The 24,576-nt window shown below is 52.0% G+C and overlaps 9 protein-coding genes across 9 annotated transcripts; 4 read left to right on the forward strand and 5 right to left on the reverse strand.

Annotated features, from left to right (window-relative positions):
• Positions 1-456: 456 nt before the first annotated feature.
• On the reverse strand, positions 457-2,225 carry M409DRAFT_69333 (uncharacterized protein; the record flags this gene model as incomplete). Its single annotated transcript, XM_033818242.1, has 5 exons — positions 457-804; positions 859-1,363; positions 1,414-1,576; positions 1,629-1,917; positions 1,968-2,225. 5 exons carry the CDS (start codon positions 2,223-2,225, stop codon positions 457-459), a joined length of 1,563 nt encoding a protein of 520 aa, XP_033663010.1.
• Positions 2,226-3,022: 797 nt separating this feature from the next.
• On the reverse strand, positions 3,023-4,347 carry M409DRAFT_27502 (uncharacterized protein; the record flags this gene model as incomplete). The annotated part of the gene is made up of 3 exons (XM_033808602.1): positions 3,023-3,377; positions 3,458-3,748; positions 3,803-4,347. 3 exons carry the CDS (start codon positions 4,345-4,347, stop codon positions 3,023-3,025), a joined length of 1,191 nt encoding a protein of 396 aa, XP_033663011.1.
• A 4,797-nt stretch (positions 4,348-9,144) lies between these two features.
• M409DRAFT_27505 (uncharacterized protein) lies at positions 9,145-10,510 on the forward strand (the record flags this gene model as incomplete). The annotated part of the gene is made up of 6 exons (XM_033808603.1): positions 9,145-9,175; positions 9,228-9,247; positions 9,311-9,331; positions 9,389-9,457; positions 9,505-10,228; positions 10,278-10,510. 6 exons carry the CDS (start codon positions 9,145-9,147, stop codon positions 10,508-10,510), a joined length of 1,098 nt encoding a protein of 365 aa, XP_033663012.1.
• Positions 10,511-10,842: 332 nt separating this feature from the next.
• On the reverse strand, positions 10,843-11,956 carry M409DRAFT_69336 (uncharacterized protein; the record flags this gene model as incomplete). The annotated part of the gene is made up of 3 exons (XM_033818243.1): positions 10,843-11,079; positions 11,132-11,845; positions 11,900-11,956. 3 exons carry the CDS (start codon positions 11,954-11,956, stop codon positions 10,843-10,845), a joined length of 1,008 nt encoding a protein of 335 aa, XP_033663013.1.
• A 1,272-nt stretch (positions 11,957-13,228) lies between these two features.
• M409DRAFT_37456 (uncharacterized protein) lies at positions 13,229-14,830 on the forward strand (the record flags this gene model as incomplete). The annotated part of the gene is made up of 1 exon (XM_033810734.1): positions 13,229-14,830. The coding sequence occupies one exon, from the start codon at positions 13,229-13,231 to the stop codon at positions 14,828-14,830; it is 1,602 nt and encodes a 533-aa protein (XP_033663014.1).
• A 644-nt stretch (positions 14,831-15,474) lies between these two features.
• M409DRAFT_37448 (uncharacterized protein) lies at positions 15,475-17,142 on the reverse strand (the record flags this gene model as incomplete). Its single annotated transcript, XM_033810733.1, has 1 exon — positions 15,475-17,142. The coding sequence occupies one exon, from the start codon at positions 17,140-17,142 to the stop codon at positions 15,475-15,477; it is 1,668 nt and encodes a 555-aa protein (XP_033663015.1).
• Positions 17,143-18,322: 1,180 nt separating this feature from the next.
• M409DRAFT_69340 (uncharacterized protein) lies at positions 18,323-19,899 on the forward strand (the record flags this gene model as incomplete). The annotated part of the gene is made up of 2 exons (XM_033818244.1): positions 18,323-18,625; positions 18,679-19,899. 2 exons carry the CDS (start codon positions 18,323-18,325, stop codon positions 19,897-19,899), a joined length of 1,524 nt encoding a protein of 507 aa, XP_033663016.1.
• Positions 19,900-20,133: 234 nt separating this feature from the next.
• Positions 20,134-22,440, reverse strand: M409DRAFT_27510 (uncharacterized protein; the record flags this gene model as incomplete). The annotated part of the gene is made up of 2 exons (XM_033808604.1): positions 20,134-21,204; positions 21,253-22,440. 2 exons carry the CDS (start codon positions 22,438-22,440, stop codon positions 20,134-20,136), a joined length of 2,259 nt encoding a protein of 752 aa, XP_033663017.1.
• An 877-nt stretch (positions 22,441-23,317) lies between these two features.
• M409DRAFT_27511 (uncharacterized protein) lies at positions 23,318-24,364 on the forward strand (the record flags this gene model as incomplete). The annotated part of the gene is made up of 1 exon (XM_033808605.1): positions 23,318-24,364. The coding sequence occupies one exon, from the start codon at positions 23,318-23,320 to the stop codon at positions 24,362-24,364; it is 1,047 nt and encodes a 348-aa protein (XP_033663018.1).
• Positions 24,365-24,576: the final 212 nt, after the last annotated feature.

Below are 24,576 nucleotides of genomic sequence, written 5' to 3' on the forward strand. Positions count from 1 at the left end.
ACGATGCTGCCTGGGAGCGAGATCTGCGAACCTTTCTGGAGTTCGGATCGAACGTAACTGCGATGGATCTCTGATTCGGCGGCTTCTACCAGCCGGCCAAGTGTTTGTGCAAGGCAAGAGTCGAACAGCTTTCGCGAGAGATCTGGGATCCAGTACATCCAACACGAGCCCGTTCACTGCCATCTTCACCCGCCTCGTTCCTGAGAACCAAGACAGCCAGCGGTGTCCAGGTCACTGACGATCATTACCATCAAGACATGTCAGCATGCGTTCATCTGTTCCATGTCTTCACGTGTTACCTCCCACCTCTATCTCACCAAACAACGATGATCTTGAGATGCGCGAAGAGTTCAACAATTGAAACCTTTCTAATTTCGTACCTCGTTAGTGGCATGATCTCTATTCTATCAACATCTTTCATCGCGAAGCCCCTGCTCATGCGGTGCTAGTCTATTTCTAAACGAGGAATCGGAAGCCCTTTCTCATGGCATCGCCTTCGCCAACGGATGCACCGGAGATGGCTCCATCGACAGGCTCGCCACGATCGAGCTTCTTGTTCAAGCGAACTAGCAAGATTCTGAGGACTGCGGCCATGACGATGGCCAAGAAGAGCGTAGCGCAGTTGACTGAGAATGCGACGATGTATCGAGGGGCACCGCCGTACATGTACGAGGCGTAGATGGATGATGCGTTCGAGACGGCGTTAATCGCGGCGAGTGCTGCTGCACGTTTTGCTGGAGGTCGTGGGATGGTGTTGGAGATCCATGCCAGTACGATGACGTAACCTGCGTAAATGCTGGGGACCTAATATGAAGTCAGTCAACTGGGTATAGTCATAATGGCATCTGAGTAACTCACCATGAGCATCATAGCAACGTAGCGAGGTGCAGTACCCGTGGTAGCGGCCGCAAGGATGAATGAAGCCATTCCCACCAATAGCGGAATGCTAATGTGCAGGAACCGCTCTCCAGTCTTGTCCGCATGGATGGCGTTTCCGAACGCTGTGAAAACAGCCAGGACGTAAGGGGGTGCAGTCAAGAGCAGTGAGATCAAGTTGCTGTAGCCCAGACTCTGCACCACAGACGGGAAGAAGTTCGTGACTGAAGCCGCAGAGACAATGCCCAAGAGACAGATCATGAGGATCCAGACCTTGATGTCTTTGAAAGCCAGAATCATACCGTGCCAGAACGATTGCTCCTCGCTGCTAGTCCAGTCATCGACACCGATGTCTTCTTGCAGGCGCCATACGGCAAGCTGGCGCTCCTCTTCGCTGAGCCATGGAGTTGTTCTCGGAAAATTGGGCATAATGAAGAGACATATGACAGCAATGACTACCGTGACGGCTCCCTCAATGATGAAGAGCCTAGTGCGATCGTTAGAGCAGCTCTGGACGATTGACTACTTCGGACTTACCATTTCCAGGCGGGCAAGCCCAACTTTCGGTCCATGCCACTGGTGATGCCTGCTGCTATCAGGCCAGCGAAAGCGCCAGAGATCAAAGATCCAGAGTACAGGACAGCCGATCTGAAAGCCAACTCTTTACGGGTATACCAGCAAGAGAGGTAGAAGAGGCAGCCTACGCCAGGTCAGTACTTTCACCTCACAAGATCTTCAATACATCAACCCACCTGGAAAGTACGCCGCTTCAACAAAACCGAGGAAGAACCGAATGGACACGAGGCCAGCGAAATTCTTCGCAAGAGCGGTTGCGAGACTGATGAAACCCCAGACCACCATGCAAGCGGGCAGATAGATGGCTGGTTTGCCGATCTTGTTCAGGAAGAGGTTTGACGGAATCTGCATCAAGATGTAGCCGACGAAAAGAATCGAGACACATGTTTCGTATTGGGAGTCCGTCATGTTGAGATCCTCTTCCAGACCAGGAGTACCAGCGAGTCGTGCTGTGGCGATGTTATTCTATCGATCGTTAGCCATCTTCAATTCCATGGTAGCAGGCTCGTACGCACTCTGTCGAGATAATTCATGATGTACATGATAATGACTGGTGGCAGCAGTCTGAAATCGATCTTCCGAACGAGCTTCTTCTCGAGTCGCTCTCGATCGGCCGGGCTCATGTCTCTGACCAGAGGAGGAGCCTCAAGTGCCCTGCTGGGCTTACCAGCATCTTGAGCCGCTTCGATCTCGTCGAGGAACTCAGTGGCCTGCTTGTCCATGTTTGGCTCCTCGTTGGAGATACGTTCGCTGGGTGGACCGTGAGCGCTCATCTTGGCTGAATTCAAAAGGGCTGGATTCAAAAGCAAGTAGAGTGAGAGATAGGGAGGAATACGATGGGAAGGGCATTATAAAATATACTTCAACATCCAGCACGGTACACTTACTATCGCTCGCCGCGGTGCCATCGCGTCGAGGTCGCAGTCGATGGCCCCGGTTCCCCCATGGTGCAACTCCAAAGACTCCACCCTCAACTCCACACGGAGAAGCAGCTCAACTCCAGTCAAAGGGCGTCGAGTGGAGCGGCGCAAAACTTCTTCATCACATGCTCTGGGGGCAAGACGCAGCTGAGGTTGAGGTTGGGTTGTGATTTGAGCCGTGCCTTTCGGCAACTCCACTCCGCTGCAGCGAAACGGACCTTCTTTGGGGGCGTGCGGGCTTGGCCCTCGGTTCGGGAACCTTGTTTCTGCTTGCCGATGTCAATAGCCGCCCGGGATATGACTTCTGCATCTCGTCCTGTACATAACAACATCAAGGTCCGGGAGCAATGAACGACACAAATCAGGCGATGATCAGAAGAAGCAACCCCCTATCGGACCGAAGTGCATTTGGCGATCACCTTGTCGAATGCCTACTGCTCCTGCGATATGGCGACATGCCAATATCCAAGCCGTCTGGCCATCTTGGACAATCATGAGATGCATCCATTTTGCGACAATAGACACCGAAGCGGTGAGAGCTTATGCGAGCACGACCCTATCTATACACGAGAATAGCCAAGTCTGCATCCACTCGCGTCTTGAAAGCACGTCCCGAGATATCTCCCGTCAACCGTCACGCGGCAACAGACCTATCTCTTCTGATTTGGCGATACCTCCGTTATTCCCTTCGCTTTTGGAGCAAACTCATCGGGCATTTGGTCTGTGAACGCTTCCTGGAATGGGCTCTGTGCCGTCTCGTCCTGATAGATATCGAGTGATCCATCTGCCGAGAACTGCAACCCGGGCGCTGAGGACTCTTTCTGCTTCTCACGATGCACGTGGCGAAGACGCTTGTACTCCGTATAGTCTTCGACTTCGTCTGTGAAAGGTCGACTGAGGACCGTGTCCATGCTCACTTCGTTGGGAAGTCGTTTGAAGGTGATGAGGAATACGGTCTCGGAGGTCTTGGGGTCTGTCTTGATTGTCCAGCCCATGACTTTGTGCCTGCAGTACTCAAGGTTTAGCCAAGGCCTCAACTCTTATAGTGATAAGGGTTCTTGATGGCTCGTTTCGGATATACGCACAACCCGTCATATCTGAGCCCAGCCTTCGGCTTCCAAAAGCTGTGCAAAGAATGGCTTCTCAGAATTCGAATGGGATGGCGAGATCCTGGAGTGCCTGCTGTCAGACGATATCGACCTGGATCGCGATCCCTCGCTCGATATTGGCACGTCTCAGGATCAGAGCCAGAAATTTCGTCTTGGTCTGTCAACACGACTGCATAGGCGCCTAGGTGATCAGATACTACGCCGCCATCTGAATTACCGCTGTCGATGATGCCTGCCCGGTGAGCGAACAAAGGGCTGATCCACCAGCTGACATAGTCTTTAGCGTTTGAGAAAAGATCAAGATCACTCGAACATACTCACTCTCCGGGCGTAAACCCAAGATCTCCGGCCCTCCTCGCAACAGCCGGACTCAGCTTCGAACCCGGCTGCTTCAACCACTTCACAAGCAACTTCTCCTTACTCAAATCCTCAGGCTTGCAAATGCCAAACAATCTCCCACCAGACTCGTACAGCGGCGTCCCCATCTTGTTCAAAGGCCCATACTTGCTCTCCCAGATCTCAGTGATCGCATCGCATTTGTCAATCAGCTTCTTCGGCCATCGAGTCGCCCGTCCTGCGATTTCAGTAATCGCGAGGTGCATTCGACTGTATCGGATGTCTTCGAGGGTGATGTGTGAGTCGAGGATCTTGCGGAGGAGTTCGTCGAGTGTGAGCGTCTCGTCGGAGTGAAGAGCGTCGGGTCCATCTTGAGCGACTTGCGGGTCGAGGGTGTCGCGGATCCAGCGCGCTTGCTGGCGGAGGTATTCTGGATCAAGACTCGAACTGGGTTGTGGTGATCTCTCGATCAGTGCAGTCGCACTGTCATTTGCAACCAGAGGGCGCAGACTGAGTGATTGGCGCGACATCGTTCTTCGTGTGTCACGGGTCGAAAATGGGGTTGTCGAGGTTTGGAAAGTGATTGTTGCAAGTGCAGGAAACAACAACTTTGGGTCGGGCTATCCTCTTCTCAAGGTATTCACAACTGGTCAAGTAGCAGTCCACCTTCCCTACGCCTTCCTCCAAGCTCCCGTAGTCAAAGCCGTTCCTTCATTCACTAAGGCTTCTACGACGCCACAGCCCCTGAGTTGCAAGCTGTAGCCGTCAGCGTTGTTTGCGCCAATTGGGAGAACCATTGAACCGCAGGTCGCTGTTGACGAAGGCACACTCATTGTTGTTGCATTGTCGCTCAAAGTTGTCGCTCGCACTTTTCTCAGCCTAGAACGTTTACTCAATGAATAATAATGCTGTACTGCTCACAGTCAGTGTCAGAGATTGAATGAGACAGAGCAGTGAAAAACAATGAGAGTCATGTTCGTATTAATACAAACTTCGTTCGATCCTATGCTGTTGTATTGCAGCAGCCCATTTGCTGCTTGCCCCTTTTCCTGAAATCCGAAAACTCCCAAAACGCCAAGCCCCTGAGCATCAACAGTCTCATCGGGGGCAAAACAGAAATCCTCCAAAACCGCGTTTTTCGATTGTTTGTGCTATGAGTGTGTCGATGTCTTCAAGTGTTGGTGTGTTCAGTGCGTACAATGTGGGTTTGAGGAGGGTGCTGATGCAGTCGATGATGGTACAGCGTTCGCTGAAGCCTTTGCACCGAATTTCATACCAATTTGTTCCCGATTAATAGCGTCACGGTCGAGTTGGTATGCCTCCATGGTGGCCGGGATGTCCTCAACAGCCGAATGAGACTTCTTCTGAATATCTCTGTTCAGAGCAGCTTTGCGCAATTTCTTGAGCGGAACCTTTGCGAGACCCTCCCACCGGAGCGACGTGTAAGACGTTGTCGAAAGAGCCTTTAGTTGTAGCGAGAGGTATTCTTGTCGAAGGTCTTGCCATTCCTCAGCCTAGGGATATCTGGCAATGCAGGTCGGTATTGGACGGGCGCGGGAGTACTCGTCATGCTTCTGGTGGTGACTGTGGACATAGTAGCCGCAGTGGAAGCCGCGTCAGTTGTAGTAGGAGCTTTGGGCGCGGCGGTTTGTGCAGAGTCTTCGCCATTGTCGCCATCAGGTACGGCTGAGGACGACGCGACAGCCGACGAACTGGATGAACCAGCTGTCATAAAAGCACTGTAAGTGGTATCCGGCCCAAACCCCATCAGCTCGTTATAAAGATCCAACTGGTCCGGGTCCGGATCAGATTGGTCAACACGGTCAGCGCCGAACTTCACGCCAGCCTGCTCGTGATCCATGGACTCGCGTTCGTGAAGATAGAGCTCCATGGTCGCCCTGGCATCTTCAGCAGCCGAATGAGACGTCTCCTGGATCGTCCTGCTCAGGACAGCAACGCTCAGGCTCTTGAGCGATGGTCCTGTAACAGTGCTTTTGGCGTACCGTTGGTAGACACTGGCTCTCTGTGTGTCGCGGAGTTCGTAGACAGTGAAGTCGATGCCCCGTAGGTAGGAGAACTCGTTGTCGAGGCCGTGACCTATGATCAGACCGCTGGCATCGAAGATGCTTTTCAAGTCGCTAAAGACCTTCTCCAAAGGCTGAGCTCCGTTCTCAGGCTGAACGTCGCCCATCTTGACCCCCAAGTTTAACCACTTCGGAGGAAGCTTCCATTTAACGTTCTCCGGGTGGTAAGCAAAGGTATCGTAGAGCAGATTTCCGTCCTCGTCTACGACTGACACTTGACCAAGACCCTTCTTCTTCTTCCCAGAAAGGTCGTGGCCATCCTTCTTGAGTAGTTCGATGCCCTCGCAGTCGACTGCCACAGCCTTGCCAGGCTTTAGTGTGTTCAGGATGGGTTCGCGCTGCTTGGCCCGAATCCGCCAAGCGCGGCGCTGTGGCTTGTTAACCCGGTGATGGTCCTTGTATGGCACGGTGTTGACAGGCATGCTGAAGGATGTTGCTGTTCGTTAAGGCTTCGCGAAGCACTTGAAACACTGCACGAGATCTATGCTCCGTAGGCTGATGTGTATTGCGTAGCTCGGAGTTTCGAAGAACCCTTCAAGGGAGCATCTTATATTTTGTTGTCGCTCCATGGTAGGCGACTCGTTGTATAGATGATTCGTTGTTAGCCCAGCAACTCTTCCAATGAGAGTGTAGCATTTAATGACCTCCACCTTGCAAATGGCGTTTCGATGAGGGACACAAAGGCTGCTTCAGGGGAAGAGAACAAAGATTGCCTTGGCCATAATTTGCAATCTTGAAGAACGAAAGACCGACGAATGGACTAACAAAGGGGGCACAAATCAAAGCGCGAGGGCCGAGATCCATAGCCTCCAGGTAGAGCAGATTCGACCTTCAGAAGGAAGAATACCTCTCGTCGTGGAGAGTAATGTCAGAGTCGGCCGAAAAACTTGGTCGTGATGGCGTGGCCGACAATGACACCAGTGGCATCGAGTATGCTCTTCGCATGTTCGAGTATCTTTCGAGTCCTATAACTAGTCAGTGGATGTGGCGTCGATCAATGTAGAGAATCACAAAGAAAGGTGGAGAGATACATTCTGTCATAATACAAGTTTCGTTCTACCTACCCAGCCATAATCCATCTCCAAGAAAATCAAAAACGCCGAAGTCCCTGAGCATCAACCGTCTCATCGGGGACAAAAATCAAGAGTCGTATGAAAAGCCGTTGCGATGGAAACGTGTCATGTTGTGAAGTCCACTAGGTGTAACGGGACGTCCTCTTGTTGAATGATCTGCCTCCGCCAAATCCTGGAAGATCAGGCAATGCAGGCTGATACTGGACCGGCATAGACGTAGCGGCATTGCCGGTCGACATGGAAGTAGCTTGAGTAGAAGTTGCGGTGCTTTGAATTGAGGAATAGCCATCATCGGAGGTGTCTGACGAAACAGCGGTCGAAGTTGATGCGGTCGTAGCAGTCGTTGTTGAAGCAACACCGAGAGAGACCATAGCGGCATAGGATGTCACGGAAGGAGCGGCCGTGGCAGCCGTTGTAGTGGCGGCAGTAGTAATGGCACCTGAGGGAGCAGCCATAGCAGAGGTGGTTGAGGTAGAAGTAGCTGCTGCTGGAAGAACCGTGGCCTGTGCCTGATCGATCGAGGCGCGCTCACGACGGTAGAGCTTCATCGTAGCTTGAGCATCCTCGACAGAGCTGTGCTCCTCCGTCTGAATGTCCTCTCCCAAAACCTCCTTGGTAAGAGTCTTGAGACTTGGCTTCCCTGTCGGATGATATCAGGCATAAGCTGCAGCAGTCTGGGTGTTGCGAGTCTGGTAGTTGGTCCAGCCAATGTCTCGGAGGAAGTTCATCTCCTTGCTGATGTCATCACCAACGATCAAGCCGCTTACGTCGAAAATGCTCTTGACCTCCTGTAAGACGTCCGCCATGGGCTCGGCACCATTCTCAGGAAGGAGGTCAGAGAACTACCGAGTTTGAGCCGCTGCGGATGAGGTCGTGCCTGCTTCTCTGGAGGATAGTAGCCAAACTTGTCAAGTAGGACGGTACCGTCCTCAGCGACGACCGAGATACGCCCTGCGCCAGCTTTATTCGAGCCTTTCTCGTTGGGCAGTATCACGCCTTCGACGTCCACCGCAACAGCCTGACCGCGCTTCACGAGGTGGACAAGAGGCACACGCTGCTGGGCACGGCATCTCGACTTGCGAGGCTTCCTGCCGTGGAATTTGTTGCGTGGCAAGTTGTTGCGCTGGGGGAAGTGATCGTCCGAGGGAAGGGCGTTGTGTTGCATGACGATGCTGTCAAGTCTGCTGGGTAATGGTTATGTTGGAAGATGCGGGTCTGTTTTGTCGGGACTGTGTTCTTCGGTTTTGGTGATGATAGTATCTGTGATGAACAACAAGAAGCCTTTTGAGAGGTCGCTTTGAAAAGCCTGGAGGATCCATCATGGGCGTCGCGCGTTACGCGTTGTATAGGTGAATGCGTTGTCGGTATAGTGACTCGTCGTCGAGTAAATGCGCAGCGGTTATTGGCCTGCAGCCTCGTCAAGAACCTTAAGGCGAGGGGAACAAAGAGGCCGCTTGAGAACCACAAGGCCTCTCTTGGCCATATCGGGGGGAAGACTTCGTAGTAAAGGAACATGTGTGTAGATGAAGAGTATGAAATACAGAATAGCGAATGAGATTGTGAATCAAACCGGCGGGAAGTAACGTTAGCATGTCGACGTTTGATATCTTCTTCAACGGGTAGGGAATAAGACAGAATTGGTGCATGTCTCCTGTCCTACAGTGCAGTGTCCAGGGGGCTGAAAGAAATGCCAAGCATGTCTGAGAAGACAAAGGAAAGCTAGAGCGCAATCTGCCGTGCGGATATGCAGGTCGCTCGGTGGGCACTGTAGCATCATGAATTGGCCAATGATGCCTGCCGAAGATTTTGATACCTTGCTCTTCTCAGGACTTGCAGATGGACCCAGGAAGTCGTGCTCCTTTCCAATGGTAAGCCGGCCGCGAAGACGGCAAGCGAGTCCCATTACGGGTAATTGCTGACGTCCTGTCAGACTCTGCGTATCTTGTCATCGTTAGCGAGGCATTTTCTGAGGCGATGATAAATCGAGAGATGAGATGTTGTGATGGTGATGATAGAAAAGAAAACAGGGATGGCCGTTGAAGGTGAGGTCTCAAAAGTCTTGGCCGACATCGGAGTCACCGGAGAGACACCAAGCTCTAAATTTGAACATTGGATCAGGCCAACAAGCCACCTTTTTGTGTTGAACAAGCAGAATATTTCATTGACGAAGATGCCTACTTACGATATTGTCGTCTTTGGTGGTAAGTTTTTGCAAAGGCGTGCTCAGTGGAACCTCGCTAACATCTTCGACAGGTGATCACTGCGGTCCTGAAGTGAGTGTCTGACCTATTCGCTTTCAGATCAGCGTTTGATATTGACACTTGGACCTACGACAGGTAACAGCAGAGGCGCTGAAAGTAAGTGTCAACTCTCAAGGACTCAAAGAAGAACAGCTTCTGACTGAATCATTCCAGGTCCTCGACGTGATCCAAAAGAGCAATGCCGACGTCGAGTTCAACATCAAGGAGCATCTCCTCGGCGGTGTATGTCACTTGCCTTTACTTTCATCAGCACATCTGACATTCCCAAGGCCTCAATCGACGCAACCGGCGAGCCACTCACCACCGAAGCTCTCGAAGCCGCAAAAGCAGCCGACGCAGTCATCCTCGGCGCCATCGGTGGACCAAAATGGGGCACGGGCAAAGTCCGTCCAGAGCAAGGCATTCTCAAACTCCGGAAGGAGATGGGGACCTACGGCAACCTGCGACCATGCTTCTTCGCCTCCGATACTCTCGTGGACTCTTCGCCCCTCAAGGCGGAGGTCTGCAGGGGTGTCAACTTCAACATCGTGCGTGAACTTACTGGAGGTATCTACTTCGGCGACCGCACGGAGGACGATGGATCTGGGTTCGCTATGGACACAGAGCCTTACTCGAGAGCGGAGATTGAGCGAGTCACAAGGTTAGCTGCATACCTCGCGCTCGCTGAGGATCCTCCCGCCCCGGTCTGGTCGCTAGACAAGGCGAATGTGATGGCTACGAGCAGATTGTGGCGGAAGACTGTGACGGAAGTCATGGAGAAGGAGTTCCCACAGCTCAAGATCGGTCACCACCTCATCGACTCGGCTGCTATGCTGATGGTGAAGAACCCACGGGCCCTCAACGGCGTCATCGTCACTAGCAACCTGTTCGGCGATATCATCAGTGACGAGGCATCCGTTATCCCTGGTTCTCTGGGGTTGTTGCCAAGTGCTAGCTTGACGGCCTCGCCTGATGGCAAGAGCAAGTGCAATGGCATCTATGAGCCAATTCACGGTACGTCTCAATGGCCACCCTGAAGAGCCCTTAACTAACAATACAAAAGGCTCCGCCCCCGACATCAGCGGCCAAGGCATCGTCAACCCCGTCGCCATGCTTCTCTCCATCGGCATGATGCTGAAGTACTCGCTCCAGCAGCCCGAGCTGGCCAAGAAGGTCGACGAGGCTGTTCGCATCGTCATCGAGAAGGGCATCAAGACCAAGGACATTGGAGGCTCGGCGAAGACCAGCGAGGTCGGTGACGCTGTTGCCAAGGAGCTGCAGTCGATTCTGTCGTAGACCGATCTATTGTAGTCCGGCGTAAGGCGCGGCGTTCGACAACGAGGACATTGGATGACGAAGTAGAAATTTAAAAGCCTTTGCTCTTTGATATGTGCCTCGTACATCACCCTCTTCTCGTGTCAGCCATTTCTCAAAAACTCCCTTCTGTGATGACATTTCCCTGCTTCTGTAATGTCGCAAGCACCCAAAACTCCATGCTAGATCCAGAACAGCTTTTGCAAGCATCCCGCCTTTCCAGGTCCCAGACCATTTCCGAGGCCAACCTCCGTCCACCCAATAGATATCCTCGTGTTCACATATACAGCCCACCTCCCATCATTTATCCGTCCTCAGCTCATCGGCTTCCTGCCGTATACATAATGAAATACCGTCACAAGATGGATCTTCGGATTGCTGAACTCGTTCCGGATGCCCGCCATCAAAACTTGGACTTCTTCAACGCTCCAGCCTAGCACACGGGTCAAGGGTGCTAGGGTGAAGGCTTCGACGCAGGCGATCATGTGTTCTCGTTGGTAGCGGCCAACTTCCTTGAGTTTTCGGTGCTTGGCCCAGGGGCCGATGGGAATCTGCACAGAATGTCAGCGCGACTGCCGGTGAGGACAGGGGAAAGAAATCTACCTTCACAATGTCGTCTGTCACATCGTCAAAGCCCGCCTCCTCAATCCACTGTTTCTGAAGATGCGCAACATTCATCCTCTTCCCAAACCTCGAAGACGCCTCATCCACAAGCTCCTGCCATTGTTTGACATTCGGCGCTTTCGTCAACTCCGGATCATCTTCTGACGAGATCCACGCTTCATACTCCTGCATCTCCACCCATCCGCCTGGCTTGAGATTCTCCTTGATTCGACTGTATAAAAGGGGCCAGTCGGCCACGCTGCCTCCCATGCCTCGGCCGTGGATGTAGTCGAAGGCTTCGTGAGGTGCCCAAGTCCAGTCGGATTCGATGTCGTCGACGTAGAACTTTAGATTTGGGGGAAGCCATTCTGGTTGGATTGGACTCAGATCACTTCCGATCACATCGCAGTTTGGTCGCTCGTCTGCGAAGTCAATGGCCCAGATGCCGGTCCCGGTGCCGAAGTCTAGGGCTCGTTTGATGTAAGGCGATATAGGTGCGCGGTGCAAAGCACCATTCAGTCCCAAACGATAGATATGATGGTGCAGATCGAGGCGGTCTTGTTCTTGTGCGTCGTTGGGCATTAGATAAGCCCCCTCTCGGTAGGCATGATATCGTCTGCCGTTCTCATATCTGTAGCCATATATCGAAGAAGCGAGTGATGTGCTCTCGATAGATCCAACATCAGATCCAAGGCCAGAGTCGCTGGAGAATGACTGATCTGTACGTTAGCTGACCAGGTTTCAGGATAGATCGTACTAGTGGCACACCTCGCTATCCACCTCCACGCCCCCATCCAGCATAGTATTCTGCAGCGTGCCATCCATGTCTGCCATATTCAATCAAGCGTCGTAGCACCACGTTAGACCTCAAAAAGGCCGGTGAAACATGATACCACACAGACGAAAAATCTCACCGGCTCCGCGTGATCATGTCGCGTCTCCGGGTATCCGAATCGCTTGGAACCAGAGTGTCGGTATCGTGGATATGGTAGGTTCAGCTGTTGCAGGCCGACAAATTGGGCGATGACGACTGGTCGAAGTGCTCGAGCTCAGGACAAGCTTTTTGGCACGCCGTCGTTCCGACGGAGCACAGAGCGCCAACTTAACTAAGAGGTATTTTCAAATTCCCTAGAGGTATAGAACGTACCTAGGTAAGTAGCTACATCTGGTAATAAGACACTTAAAAGTAATAATAGTTTCTTATATTAAGAGAAATTAAGAAATAATTACTATTTTTTAAAAGAAGTTATAAAGAGAAATATTTATCTAAAATCTTTCTTAGAGTACTATTATTTAATAATTACCACTTCTATTAGCCCATTATAAATAGTACCTTAATGCTTAAATATGCTACAATTCGCTAGACTCGACAAAACTACATCCCGTTACCTCCGTTTCTTTGCGCAATTTCCCCGGCTTTCCCTGGTTCCCCCACGCCCCCGCGAACGACCGGCTCGAACCGAAAGCAACGGGACCTCTCCGACAGGCGCTGGCCCACCAATATCAAACTTTATCTGAGAGCTTGAAACCAACAACACCAATTGCAGAGGCGCGCAACGACAGAGATGCGGACCAAGGATCGCTCCAGCGTTATAGCCAAAGCCGACTTCGCCTCATGCACAAGCGTCTGCGTATGTAGATGAAGGATTCGTGTCAACCCTTCGTCACTGCGCCCATCTCGGTTCGGCCGACAGCATCTCCGAGCATTGGAAGGACATTTTGAAATCCACTTCTGTTCGCTAGGCAAGGGTTCGAGCAAATGGGACGTGTCGAAGCGCTGTCAACCTTCAGTCGATCATCCGTCCGATGCACAGAGAGGCTGTATAACCAAGCCGCGTTGCCCATGACTCCGGCAGTTTTTTTCGAGGCCGAACTCTGCGCTACGTCTGTTCGTCAACATGAGACCGTCCAAGGTAAGAACTACCGCTAAAGGTAGGCCGCGTCCCAAGACACGTCAGAGCATACCGAACTGACACCGACACATATGACAGTCAAGGTTGGGGAAGATTGGGTCTTTTATAACCAGCCGGGTACCTTGCATGAACATACATCGCACTCAGACGGTCCACTGTGCGACAATTTCCAGCCTGGATCATTATGGCCACCTCCTCTTTCTCGAGCCTTGTGACACTTCTGAGTCTCCTCAGCCTTCCGCTAGCCACCAACGCTGCACTCTACGATACCGTTATCCACACTGCGTATGGTGACGTCCAAGGATACCCGGCATTCAACAGCAGTCCCGCCGGTAACTTGACCAATTGGCGGGATATCACGGTATGGAAAGGCATCCCATTTGCAGCAACCACGGCTGGGAACAACCGCTTTCGCGAGCCGCAGCCTGCTGTGGGGTGGAACAGCACGCTCTATGCGTCTAATTGGGGACCCGTCTGCCCGGCTGCCACATCTGGTCAAAGCGATTACACCATCGCTGAGGATTGTTTAAATCTCAACATCTGGAGTGCTGCAAACTCATCAAGCGCAAAGCTTCCGGTTGTTATGTGGAGCTATCCGGCAGAATCGACAGCTGCAGATGCTCTATTCAACGGCGGCGGCATGGCTGACAAAGGGGTTGTGTTTGTCAACTACAACTACCGCACTGGCTCGTTCGGTTGGTTGTCTCACCCACAGCTCTCGCAAGAGTTTGCAGCAAGCCCCGGCCACAATAGCTCCGGGAACTGGGGCTTGTTGGATCAGTTCGCGGCGCTGAAGTGGATTCGTGCAAATATTGCAGATTTCGGAGGTGATCCAGACCACATTACCGTGATGGGACAATCTGCGGGCTCCGCTGCAACATATCATATTGTGAATAGTCCGCTCACCGAAGGATTGATAGTGGGAGCTATCATTGAAAGCGGTGTACGTGACCCTCACGACCCCCTGGCCAGCACCGTCGCAGAGGGCTACATCAGTCTCGAGGAAAGTCTGGAACAGGGAATCAAGTTTCTCGACTACCTCAACGTGAGCACTATCGCGGAAGCACGCGCGCTGCCTTATGCAGATCTAGTCACCAGCTTGGCGACTCTTGGAAGCACGAGCGAGTGGACATTCACAGCCTGCCTGGATTATTACGCCATCCCTAGCACATACTATGATTCTCTGGTCCACGGAGCCGCAAATCAAGTCCCTGTATTGACAGGAAATACCAAGGACGAGAGCGGTGCGACTTACGGATTGACCATTACCCTTGAGGAGTATTACGCCGACTTGAACGAGACATATAATGGCACATGGATCCAACGTTTCTTGGACCTCTATCCAGCAAACAACTCCATCACGGCCTCTGGGGCGTACAATTCCCAATGGACGGACCGTTCTAAAGTCGGCACGTACCTTTGGACTCAGCTATGGAAGAACGCATCTAATCAAACCGTGTACAATTACTTCTGGAACCACGCACCTCCAGGACAGACCCAGGGCGCATACCACGAATCTGAGATCAATTACGTCCTGAACAATTTATACGACACTGATCTTCCCTGGGCGTCGAATGACTACAAGATCGCCGCAACGATGAATAGTTACTGGGTAAATTTCATCAAGACTGGAAACCCCAACGGTCCAGGTCTTGTGCACTGGCCTGCTTGTGGGACCAACGCCTCTGTTCAAGTGGTCGGCAATGAGTTTGAGCAAGCTACTGTCGCTGATCCCGCGAAGGTGAAGCTTTACGAAGAGTATTTTGCAGGCTTGAAGGTTTATTAGACAGCGCACCCAATCGTGCTTGTTCGGGTCTCTACTGCTACAGAGATGTGTACCCTGCCGTCCGACCAGCAATCTCAGGGGGTGTTGCGGGCCTGCAGCTTCATAGATTAGATAGACGAAGCGCAACTGAAATGCGGGAATGTTCACAGCAACGCTTTTCTCTGCTCATTTTGTACAGTAACTCCTTTTCACGGCACATTTCTGCACCTCAGCCTTCTCCTGCGGTAGTCTGTCCAGGGACGAAAGTATCGCGATGCCCTTGAATTTTTTATTGACAGGGTCAATCATGCATCACTGAGGAACACTACAAATTGAGAGAGGGGATACGAGCAAGGGCAGAAAGGACATGAGGCTTGCACGAAGAGCTGTGGTGTAGCCAGAGCGAGCAAATGCATACAAGTAAGCCTGCTGGCCAGACGATCTACTAGCAGAGTGTGGCCAGAATAAGAGAGAGTTTCGTGAGCATTGTCTGCCTGTAAAAGATGTTCGATGATGCTAAACACGATACCCGGAGGTGCGTGGTCGCACTGCTACACATACCAAATCAATTCGGTTGCCATACAACAATGCGTTTGGGTTGTGTCTTATCTGCACTCTGTCCGTCGGCAACCGTTCTCATACCTAGCCCACGCAACTCTCTGGGTCTAATAAGGAGCCTGACGAGCAAAATACTCCTCAATGAACGCAGCGTGACCGGGCTTAGCGAGAGGAACGTTCCCGAATGCGTTGCCCAGTTCGAACACGACCTGGGTCCCATTACGATCAACTGGCGCCCAGTAAGGTAGGGTCTCTCGAGCAGTGCTGCCCTTATCCAATCCATCATTGTTAGGGTCCAGAGTCTTTGCGAAATTGGACCAGTACCCGGACATCTTAGCCGCGATTTCGTAGTCAACCTCTGAGAAGGGGTATTGATCCGCATTGGCATAGAGTGCATTCAGAGCGTACATGATTTCTGATTGGTGGAATGCACCTTGCGACTGGCCGGGTGGTTCGTGTGTCCAGAAGTAGGTATAGAATGGAGAGGTGGCCGATTTGTACCAGTCTCTGGCAAAGAGCCAGGATCCAACGAGAGATGTGTCTATTGCCGCTTGGTTCCATTGGTCATTCGCAAGAGTGTCGTTGTCGTTCGTCGGATAGAATTTTGTAAAGTTGCCATATAGACTGCCATATTTCAGCTGGTTGTAGTACTTGAACTGAGCGAGGGTGTAATTTGTGGAGGTCGCCGCGCCAGACTCGTCAAGTGTATTGCCCGTAATTACGGGCACATCATTCGCAGGGCCGTCGATCAATTGTTGCATGTACGTCTTTGGCAGCACATAATCGTCCAGTACAGGCTTGAAAATGAGCGGATACATAGCTGACAAGGCAGTGACCCACCAGATCGAAGAGTTACCAACCCGATCGCCGGATCCGATCAATAGCTCATCGAGCGAGAGCTTGCGCAATTCAGCAATTGATGTGACGTTGTGGTAGAAAGTGTACTTCTGTCCATTCAGTAGAGCATCCTCCATGGTAACATAGGAGGTGGCGAGGTCTGCCAAGAGAGTGTCCTTGGGATAGCGAATTCCAGACTCGGAAATACCACCGTGAAAGTAGCCAGAGAAGAGCTTGCTGTTCACCGCATGATAGACCTGTGACGAGCCAAAGGACTGGCCTGCAATAGTAACGCGATTAGGATCCCCACCAAAGTTGGCAATGTTCGTCGTGATCCACTTCAGAACTGCAAGCTGGTCGAGCACACCGTAGTTGCCACTTGTGTAATAGCCTGTCCGCTCGAACCCTTCCTGATTTAGGTCTGGATGTGCCAAATACCCGAAGGCATCGTCACGACGATTAAAGGTGATGAGGATGACATCCTTGAGAGCCATACCGCCACCGTACCACCAAGTACTGTCGCTGGTCTCCCCCGAGCCCTGGTTCCAAAGCATGACTGGAAGCCTGGCATCCTTCGTACCGGCATTGGTCCATATGTTTATGGTCAAGCAGTCTTCACTAACAGACGAGGAAGCACTGAACCCGCTGTCTGATGTTGGACATACCGGACCAAACTCGGAAGCTTTCAGGGTCGTATTCCATGGCACTGGTGGTTGTGCAGGCTTCCACCGCTCCTGGTATGCTGTGTCCGCGCCGTAAGGAACCCCTAGGAACGCCGTCACGTTGGAGCTTGTTAGGTTGAAGTAGGTTGCAAGCGTGCTTTCGTTGAAGTACTTGAAGCCTTCGACAGGGCAGTATTGCGTCTCGATTGTTTGGTTCCATAGCTGCGCTTCGACACCTGCGAGTGCGAGCGCAACGAAAGTGGTGATCCGAGCCATGTTGCTGGCAAAAAAGAAAGACAACACCGGGTCTGGGTTGGCTTAAATGCCATTGCGCTGTTTAGCCATATATTGAAGCCAGGGGTGTCTGCAACAGTGGAAGGTCCATCTCCGCCACATTGATTCGCGTCGTCTCCAATGTCAATGGCACATATGGACGATCAGTGGCCTCGATGGTGGGCGAGCAGCCGCTGGTCGAGGACAAGTCCGTGTATACAGCGAGGCGCGGCCCCCGTTTCTGAGTACTGCGCCCACCCCAACACGCGACAAGTCTAACCACGACCGAGTTTCGTCCATAGGGGGCACCGGAAGACACATCAGCTCATGTCATCGATTCGAAGTGAGGAGACGTCGTGGACAATGAAGTCCAGCTTTAACTCCGAAGCCTTCTCGTACGGGACGCGGAATGTTATTAGCGTTAGTTCGTATTGTATATACTAATTACTGCATAAAATTGAAATAGCTCGCCTATTAAGGTAGCCCCTTTTATATATATACGCTATAATATTATATCTATTACTAACTTATAAAAATAATAAATATTATATTTAATAAAACTAATAATATCTATAGAGAAAACTAAGTATACAAAGTATATAGAGTAACCTTTAGGACAGTAGATATTGTAGTAATATATATTAAGAGAGTAGATAGAGAAATCTAAAAACCGGCAATTAAGAACCCTCTTTGCAACTTTAGCCCTCCTTAGTTCCCCGTAGCCACGCGAGGTCAACGGTCAGCCAAAATTGCCGGGACGACAGTGGCAGGCTTTTCGCTTCAGTTCTTCATCCCACAAACAACGGTCTCCCGAGATCTCTTTCGGTGCCGACATGCCATCTCGCGCCAGAGAACAGCTTTCCGCGTATCTGGCCCTCTACCAGCAAGAACGTGGCCTGCATAGACTCTCGTCTCGCATGAGTAAGTGCCCCAAGAGCCCCTCGCCAACGCAAGGAATCACGGGCCGCGAGTTTGGACAAGGCCTGCATTGGCAACCGAGACGGCTCGCGTTGATGCATAACGCACCGGGCGTTATTGGAGGATGATAGGGCAGTGTGGGGCCTGTTGGTTGTGCTATATCTCGGCATCACGAAAGAACTGTAGGTGTTGTTGAGTCTCTCCTCCTTCAGTACGACTCCCTTTCGACGCTCTACCTGTTGACGGGTAATTCGAGCTCGTCGCCATGGCCTACAACTTGCTGCTCACCTTGCCGGTCGTCGTCCTAGGTTCCCTGCTCAGTCTGATCATCTACCGCTTATATTTGCATCCGCTCGCGAAATTCCCTGGGCCCAAACTCGCAGCGTTGACCAAGTGGTACGAAGCATACTATGAGATTATCTTGAACGGCAAATATTCCTTCCATATCGAGGACTTGCACCGAAAGTATGGCCCAATAATTCGCATTACGCCAGATGAGATCCATATCCAGGATCCGCCATTTTGGGAGACGCTCTACGTCAAGCACAACAAGAGCAGCAAGTATGAGGTCAGTGATAATTCCATCTGCGTAAGAAAGGTCCTTACACTGACATTTCACAGTGGACGGCAGGCAGATTCGGCAACTCAGGCTCGGTCTTCACGACATCCGATCCCACTCTACACAAGATCAGAAGGATTCCTCTAAACTACATGTTCTCCCGCAAAGCAATCCTCGGCTTTGAATCCGCCGTTCAAAACAAAATGGACATCATGACCAACGGCCTCAAACGCTTCCACGAAACTGGCGCCGTCTGCAAGATCTCTGAGGCCTATTCTGCGTTCGCCGGCGACGTTGTAACACAATATTCCTTCGGCTTCGACTACGACCACCTCAGCCTCGAAGGCTTCACCGATTCTTTCCACGACGCCTTCATGGCCGTCAGCGCCTTCGGCCACGTAGCTCTCCAATTCCCCTGGATGCACGGCCTGTTAAACAGCCTTCCGGACTCCTGGAACAAAGCCATGAACCCTCCCCTCGCCAAACTGCTCGACCTCCAAAAAGACCTCCGCGCCAAAATCGCCGGCGTCGGAAAAGGCCTCCAAGCCGACGAGAAACCCCCAGAGCATCCCACCATCTTCCATTCCCTCCTCCAATCCGACCTCCCCCCAGCCGAGAAATCCAACCTCCGCCTCGCAGAAGAAGCCCAACTAATCCTCGGCGCCGGCATCGAAACCACCGCCTGGGCCCTCTGCCAAGCGACATACTACATCCTCTCCGACTCCACCATTCACCAGAAACTCAAGACCGAACTCAAACAAGCCATTCCGGATATCTCCAAGCCCGACGCCTTCGCCTACGCGAATCTCGAGAACCTGCCGTATCTGCGAGGCTGCATCAAGGAAGGCATCCGCCTTGGCCTCAGCGTCTCCGCACGAAACCCTCGCGTTCTCACCGAACCTCTGGTCTGGCGCGAATGGGTCGTACCCGCAGGAACGCCCATCTCGATGACCATCGCTGACGTGCACCTCAATGACGACTACTTCCCCTCCGCGTCAGCCTTCAAACCCGAGCGCTGGGTGGGTGAATCGCCCAAAGCTCCCGATGGATCACCCTTAGAAAGATACTTCGTCGCGTTCGGGAAAGGACCGAGGTCGTGTCTGGGGATTAATCTGGCGTGGATGGAGTTCTTCATGATGGTGGGGAGGTTGTTCAGACAGTTTAAGTTGGAGCTTTATGGGACTGACGAGAGCGATGTCAAATTGGCGCATGACTTCTTTTTGCCGAGTCCGAGGTTGGATTCCAAGGGGATTAGGGTGAGGGTTTTGGGGGTTGAGAGGTGATGATGAGTCGTTCGGGGATTTGCATTCTTCTACTGAAGCGTTCGGTTTTGTGGTTTGTGGATATTTCTTGCATGAACAGTGATTTCAAATGACAGGGAGATATGACAGGAAGATGAAAATGAAAGTGAAGACGCATTGTGCCAAACGTGCCCTCATAGGAGACAATCCATTCCAATACATCTGATATCATCAACTCATACCCATACCAATCCTACTGCTCAGCAGCATGTCCTATCACTCCCCATCCTCCCACGCCAAATTCCACTCCGGCCGTCCATACCTCCACTCATGAAACGGCACCTCTCCAGGCATCTCCGTGCCATCACTAAGCCTCAGCCGCGGAAAATGGTCGTCCGCCCAGATATACTTGTATCCAGGCCTTGGCGAAGCGCCAAAGTTCTGAGATTGGGGGTTGTGCCGATTTGAAGGGCCTGGTTGATTGCGAGCAGTGGTGTTGGTCCGTAGATGGGCTGCGTTGGGGTCATAGGCTGCATCGTTAACGTTGTAAGGTGCGAGGCCCAGGAAGTAGCGGCCCCAGTCTGCGGCGCGGTCGAGGATGGTCTCGTTAGAGGGGGCGGTGTCGCTGGTAGAGGGTGTTGCCCGGCTCGATTCGTAGCTGGGTTGTGCAGACGACGCGACATCTTCTTGTGGCTCCTCGCCGGGCGGATGTTCAGGCACTTCGACGGCCTTCCTCAACTTCTCGGCCATGTCCTCGTTGACCAGGACGAGAGCACCGCTGTGCCAGCCGGCAGCGCTCACACTAAGAGCGAAGTAGGCACCCAGTCCATCGTCTTCCTCGCCTTGGCCCCTGATTCCGAACTTCCCTTCCCAGTCGCGACCTTCCTGCTCGATCCATTCGCTAACCTCACCCTGAGCGTTCGGCCCAGGACTGCCAATCGCCATTCTCACTCTTGCAGCACCCTCCTGTGGATCAGCGCCTCCTGATGTGATGAAACTGATCCATTCCTGTTTCTCCTTCTCGAACCATACTCTTCGTCCTTCAGTATAGGCGTGAGGTACGAGGTGGCCGTCTCCGCCGATGCCACGATTGCGGATGCCACGCAGACGGCCCTCCGGGACACCATGGCCACCTAGGCCTAGAGCACCGCAGCTTTGAGGCTCGTACCCATAGCTGGTGATTTCTCCTGTGGAATGTAGTGCATGGAAGTGATAGTCTCCGAACGCCAGAGATATGACCTGCTTGTTCTGCAACGCTGGGATCCGCGTGAATAGCCTGCGGTTTGTGTGCTGGTTGGTGAGGAGCGGCATGACGCGGTCTTGCTCGCTCGTCAGGACATCGCCAGCCTGTGACATGTCAGCAATGTTACTCTTTGGACATATGACAGTGCTCACCTTCGTAAAAACCGCAAAGTTACGGAAAGATCCCTGAATATCAGTCACGAACGATGCCTCCGCGTTAGCTTCTCCTCCGGCTGGTATTGAAAGCTCTACGGGATCGCTGACTGTTTGTGCTGTGTCTGTCCAGGTGATGAGAGCCGCAAAGACCTTGCCGAGCGAGGTATTGAACAAGATCGAGTCCTCCAGCACGATAAAGCTCTGTACCTCACCCACGTCTTCTCCCTCAGAACTACCTTCGGCTGTCTTGCGATTCTGGGACTCGACATATCTTGTTCTGGGAACGACTGTACTCTCCAAGACAAGAGCCGCATCTGAAGTATCGCACTCCTCAGGGCTCAACTGGAGTGGCTCCCACACAACAATACCACTGCCTTCTATCAATGCAACGCTCTTGTTCCAGCCAGCAACAACTTTTTTGACAACCCCAGTTCCACGTTCTCGTCCGTCTTCTGTGAGGCTGTGGTGGACGAATTTCACGTGCATCCCTGGAAGCTCAATGTCCTGCCAGCTCCAAATCCTACCAGTGTCGCTCAATGCTAGGACGTGTGATCTCCCTGAAGAGAATTGCTTGATGGCTGTCACGGGATCGTATCTGTCTTTCGGTTGCGGCATGCCTGACGGAAATCGTAGCGCCGTGGGCTGCCTCTTGGGCTGTTGCATATATGGCGGCCTACGCTGATTGAACTGCAGCCCATCAAGCACACCACAAGTGTAGAGTGCGCCTTTGCTCGTAAGCAACGATGTGCTCCAACCTCCGCACTGCATGTCTGATATAATCCCCAGCTGCTCAGTGCCTTCCATCTCGCCCGGGCAACTGATATGCCTCGACCTTCTCATTACCGGTCTTCTCTGACCAGGCAAGTTCGGCATGTCGAATGACTGGCCTAGACAGCCTTTGTCGTCGTTCCCCCAAGAAAAAATCTTGGATTGTGTCCTCATGCGTTTGTAGAGCCTCTTCCATCTACGACCATCGTTTTGAACCACAGGTTGGTTCGGCACGCGGAACTGATGGCGCACGAGATCACTCCAATACATGGCATCTTCGACAAAGTCCGGATTGTGCAGCGCTCTGCAGGTCGAGGTCAGGCTAAGGAAGCTCGCCGCGTCGAGGTAGGGGAATATGAGGAGCAATAGGTCGACGGGGAGGTCGAGCAGGGTCACGGACGACCCGTTCGAAGACATTGTGATGTCAGTCGCGGGTTGTGGTGGATTTTGGTGGACGGTGGTTGTTTAGATGCAGGCCATGCTGTAGGGAGTGAAGGAGGAGATGAGGCGCGTCCTGGCTGCTCATTCACAACCTTGAATTGTCCCAGGTGTTCGCATGTGATCGGCTGACGTCACTTGACGCCTGAGGCACCGACATTCTTGAACGTCACCTCACCTAACGATTGTGACTCTTCCCATCTCCGTCCTTCAACATTTTGCAGGCGCCATCTCTCAATGCGACGCTCCAGTCTCATTGCAAAGCCTGAGGAATTGATGCACACTAGTGGAGAGATTCACGTTGGCCATCACCTCGCGAAGGACCGCGAGACTGTTACAGCACCATGTATCGATGCCGTGTGCGTCTCACAGCCCGGTCTCAACACCGCCAGCCCGGAGCGAATGACTGAGTGCAGGGTACGCAATTGAAAATGCTGCTGGGATACATTCAGGCTCATAGCCATGTTGTTGGTGGGCGGTGTCCACAAGTCTTTGAGGGATGATTGTGGCTGTGACTCTGTCTCCACTGACAACGCTACTGCCTTTACATGATTTATAGCCTTCTCTTGAAGCAGCCTCCAGGTAGTTATATGCCACATTCGAAAGTCCTAACATGACAGAAATATACGAGATCGATCTTTGTTCTTACATAGATTGCCTTGAAGACACTCGACTTCTCGTCTCTCAGGTGGATCCTATCGCTGCGGTCCATCCCTTTGAAATATTAACAAATGTCGAAGACCTTGTTCGCAACATCAAGAGTCATGAGTCAGATCAGGATATCACTGCCCGAGCACGGAGAGCGATTTCGCAGAGCCTGCGCGCAGCACAAGGTCATTCCACTGGATATCCTTTCATGGCAACGGCTAAGTTACGCGGAACTCATTTCAGCCTCATCATCCACGATCTTAATGAGGACACTTTACATCAAGGCGGGATTACGATACAAACGATGAACCTATTTGACTTGGTCAAGAATCACAGCTCGAACTCTGGCTTCCTGGACTACATACTGGCGAATCGGACTGAGATTATCAAGGTTGCTAAAGACTTCCTGACCCGATTTCAATCACTTCATCCATCCGTCTCAGGAGTCTGGAAGCAACATCCTATTGTGCTGGCGGGGGTCAGTAACCCAAGACAATTCTATGCCATGACCGAAGTCCGGTCTCCAGGGTTCCTCATCCATTCACTCAAGATCAACAATGAATGGCAGAGCCTTTCTGAGTACTACCATATCACTATCAAGCGAGCATCGAATATCTACACTGTCGCAAATACTCACAGTACTCCATGGATATTTCTTCACACTGAAGATGGGGGACTGGATTTCATGGAGAAAGCGAGAAGACAAGCTCGCGACCTGGCGGTAAAAGACAAGCTATACAGAGCGACATCAGGGATTTTCTTCACTCCAGTACCACCTTCTGGGTTGCCAACCGACAAGAGGTTTTGGTTCAAGCAGCCTGCTCATGAAACACTCCTTCCCGAGGCGTACAACTGGGTACGCCAGGAATCGGATCGTCGGGCGCCGCTGCAAGATCAATTGAGGGAAGAAGCACAGGCTTTTGCAATTGGATTCTGCTCTGGGGAAAGACTTCAGAGGGCATGGGACGCCGTTACTCCAAACGATCGTCACGAAGATATTTTTAGGCGTGACACCATTGCACCTTTCATGGATGAACTGCATCGCCTTGAATGGGAAGAACTTGGGGATGATATATGGACCGAGATGGACTGGACTAAAGCCTTTCCTAGAATTGATCGAATTGCAAAAGCATGGGCTCTTGCTAAGATTCAGGCCCAGCCAAGACATGAAGGCTGCGACGATCAGGTATATTCCATGGACGAATATACTGCGCTGGAAGCAACACAAGAGTTGAGGCAGGCCAGTTCTGATTAAGCTTGGTCAGAATGGCATCAAATTTCAGGACAGGAATCATTAAACTCTACACATTCGACCTCTTGAGTTTATCTACAAGATCTTAGCCAAATACTCCATGGCGTAGTTGGAGCAAAGCATGTGAGTGTAAAGCGGCCCCTTTTGCATTCGCGAGCCTGCACACAGTGTGCACATGCAAAGTCTTCCGCTCACACTCTCGAAGGTTCACATGC

This window comes from Zasmidium cellare (genome assembly GCF_010093935.1).
Source record: "Zasmidium cellare ATCC 36951 unplaced genomic scaffold M409scaffold_37, whole genome shotgun sequence".
Taxonomy (NCBI): Eukaryota; Fungi; Ascomycota; class Dothideomycetes; order Mycosphaerellales; family Mycosphaerellaceae; genus Zasmidium; species Zasmidium cellare.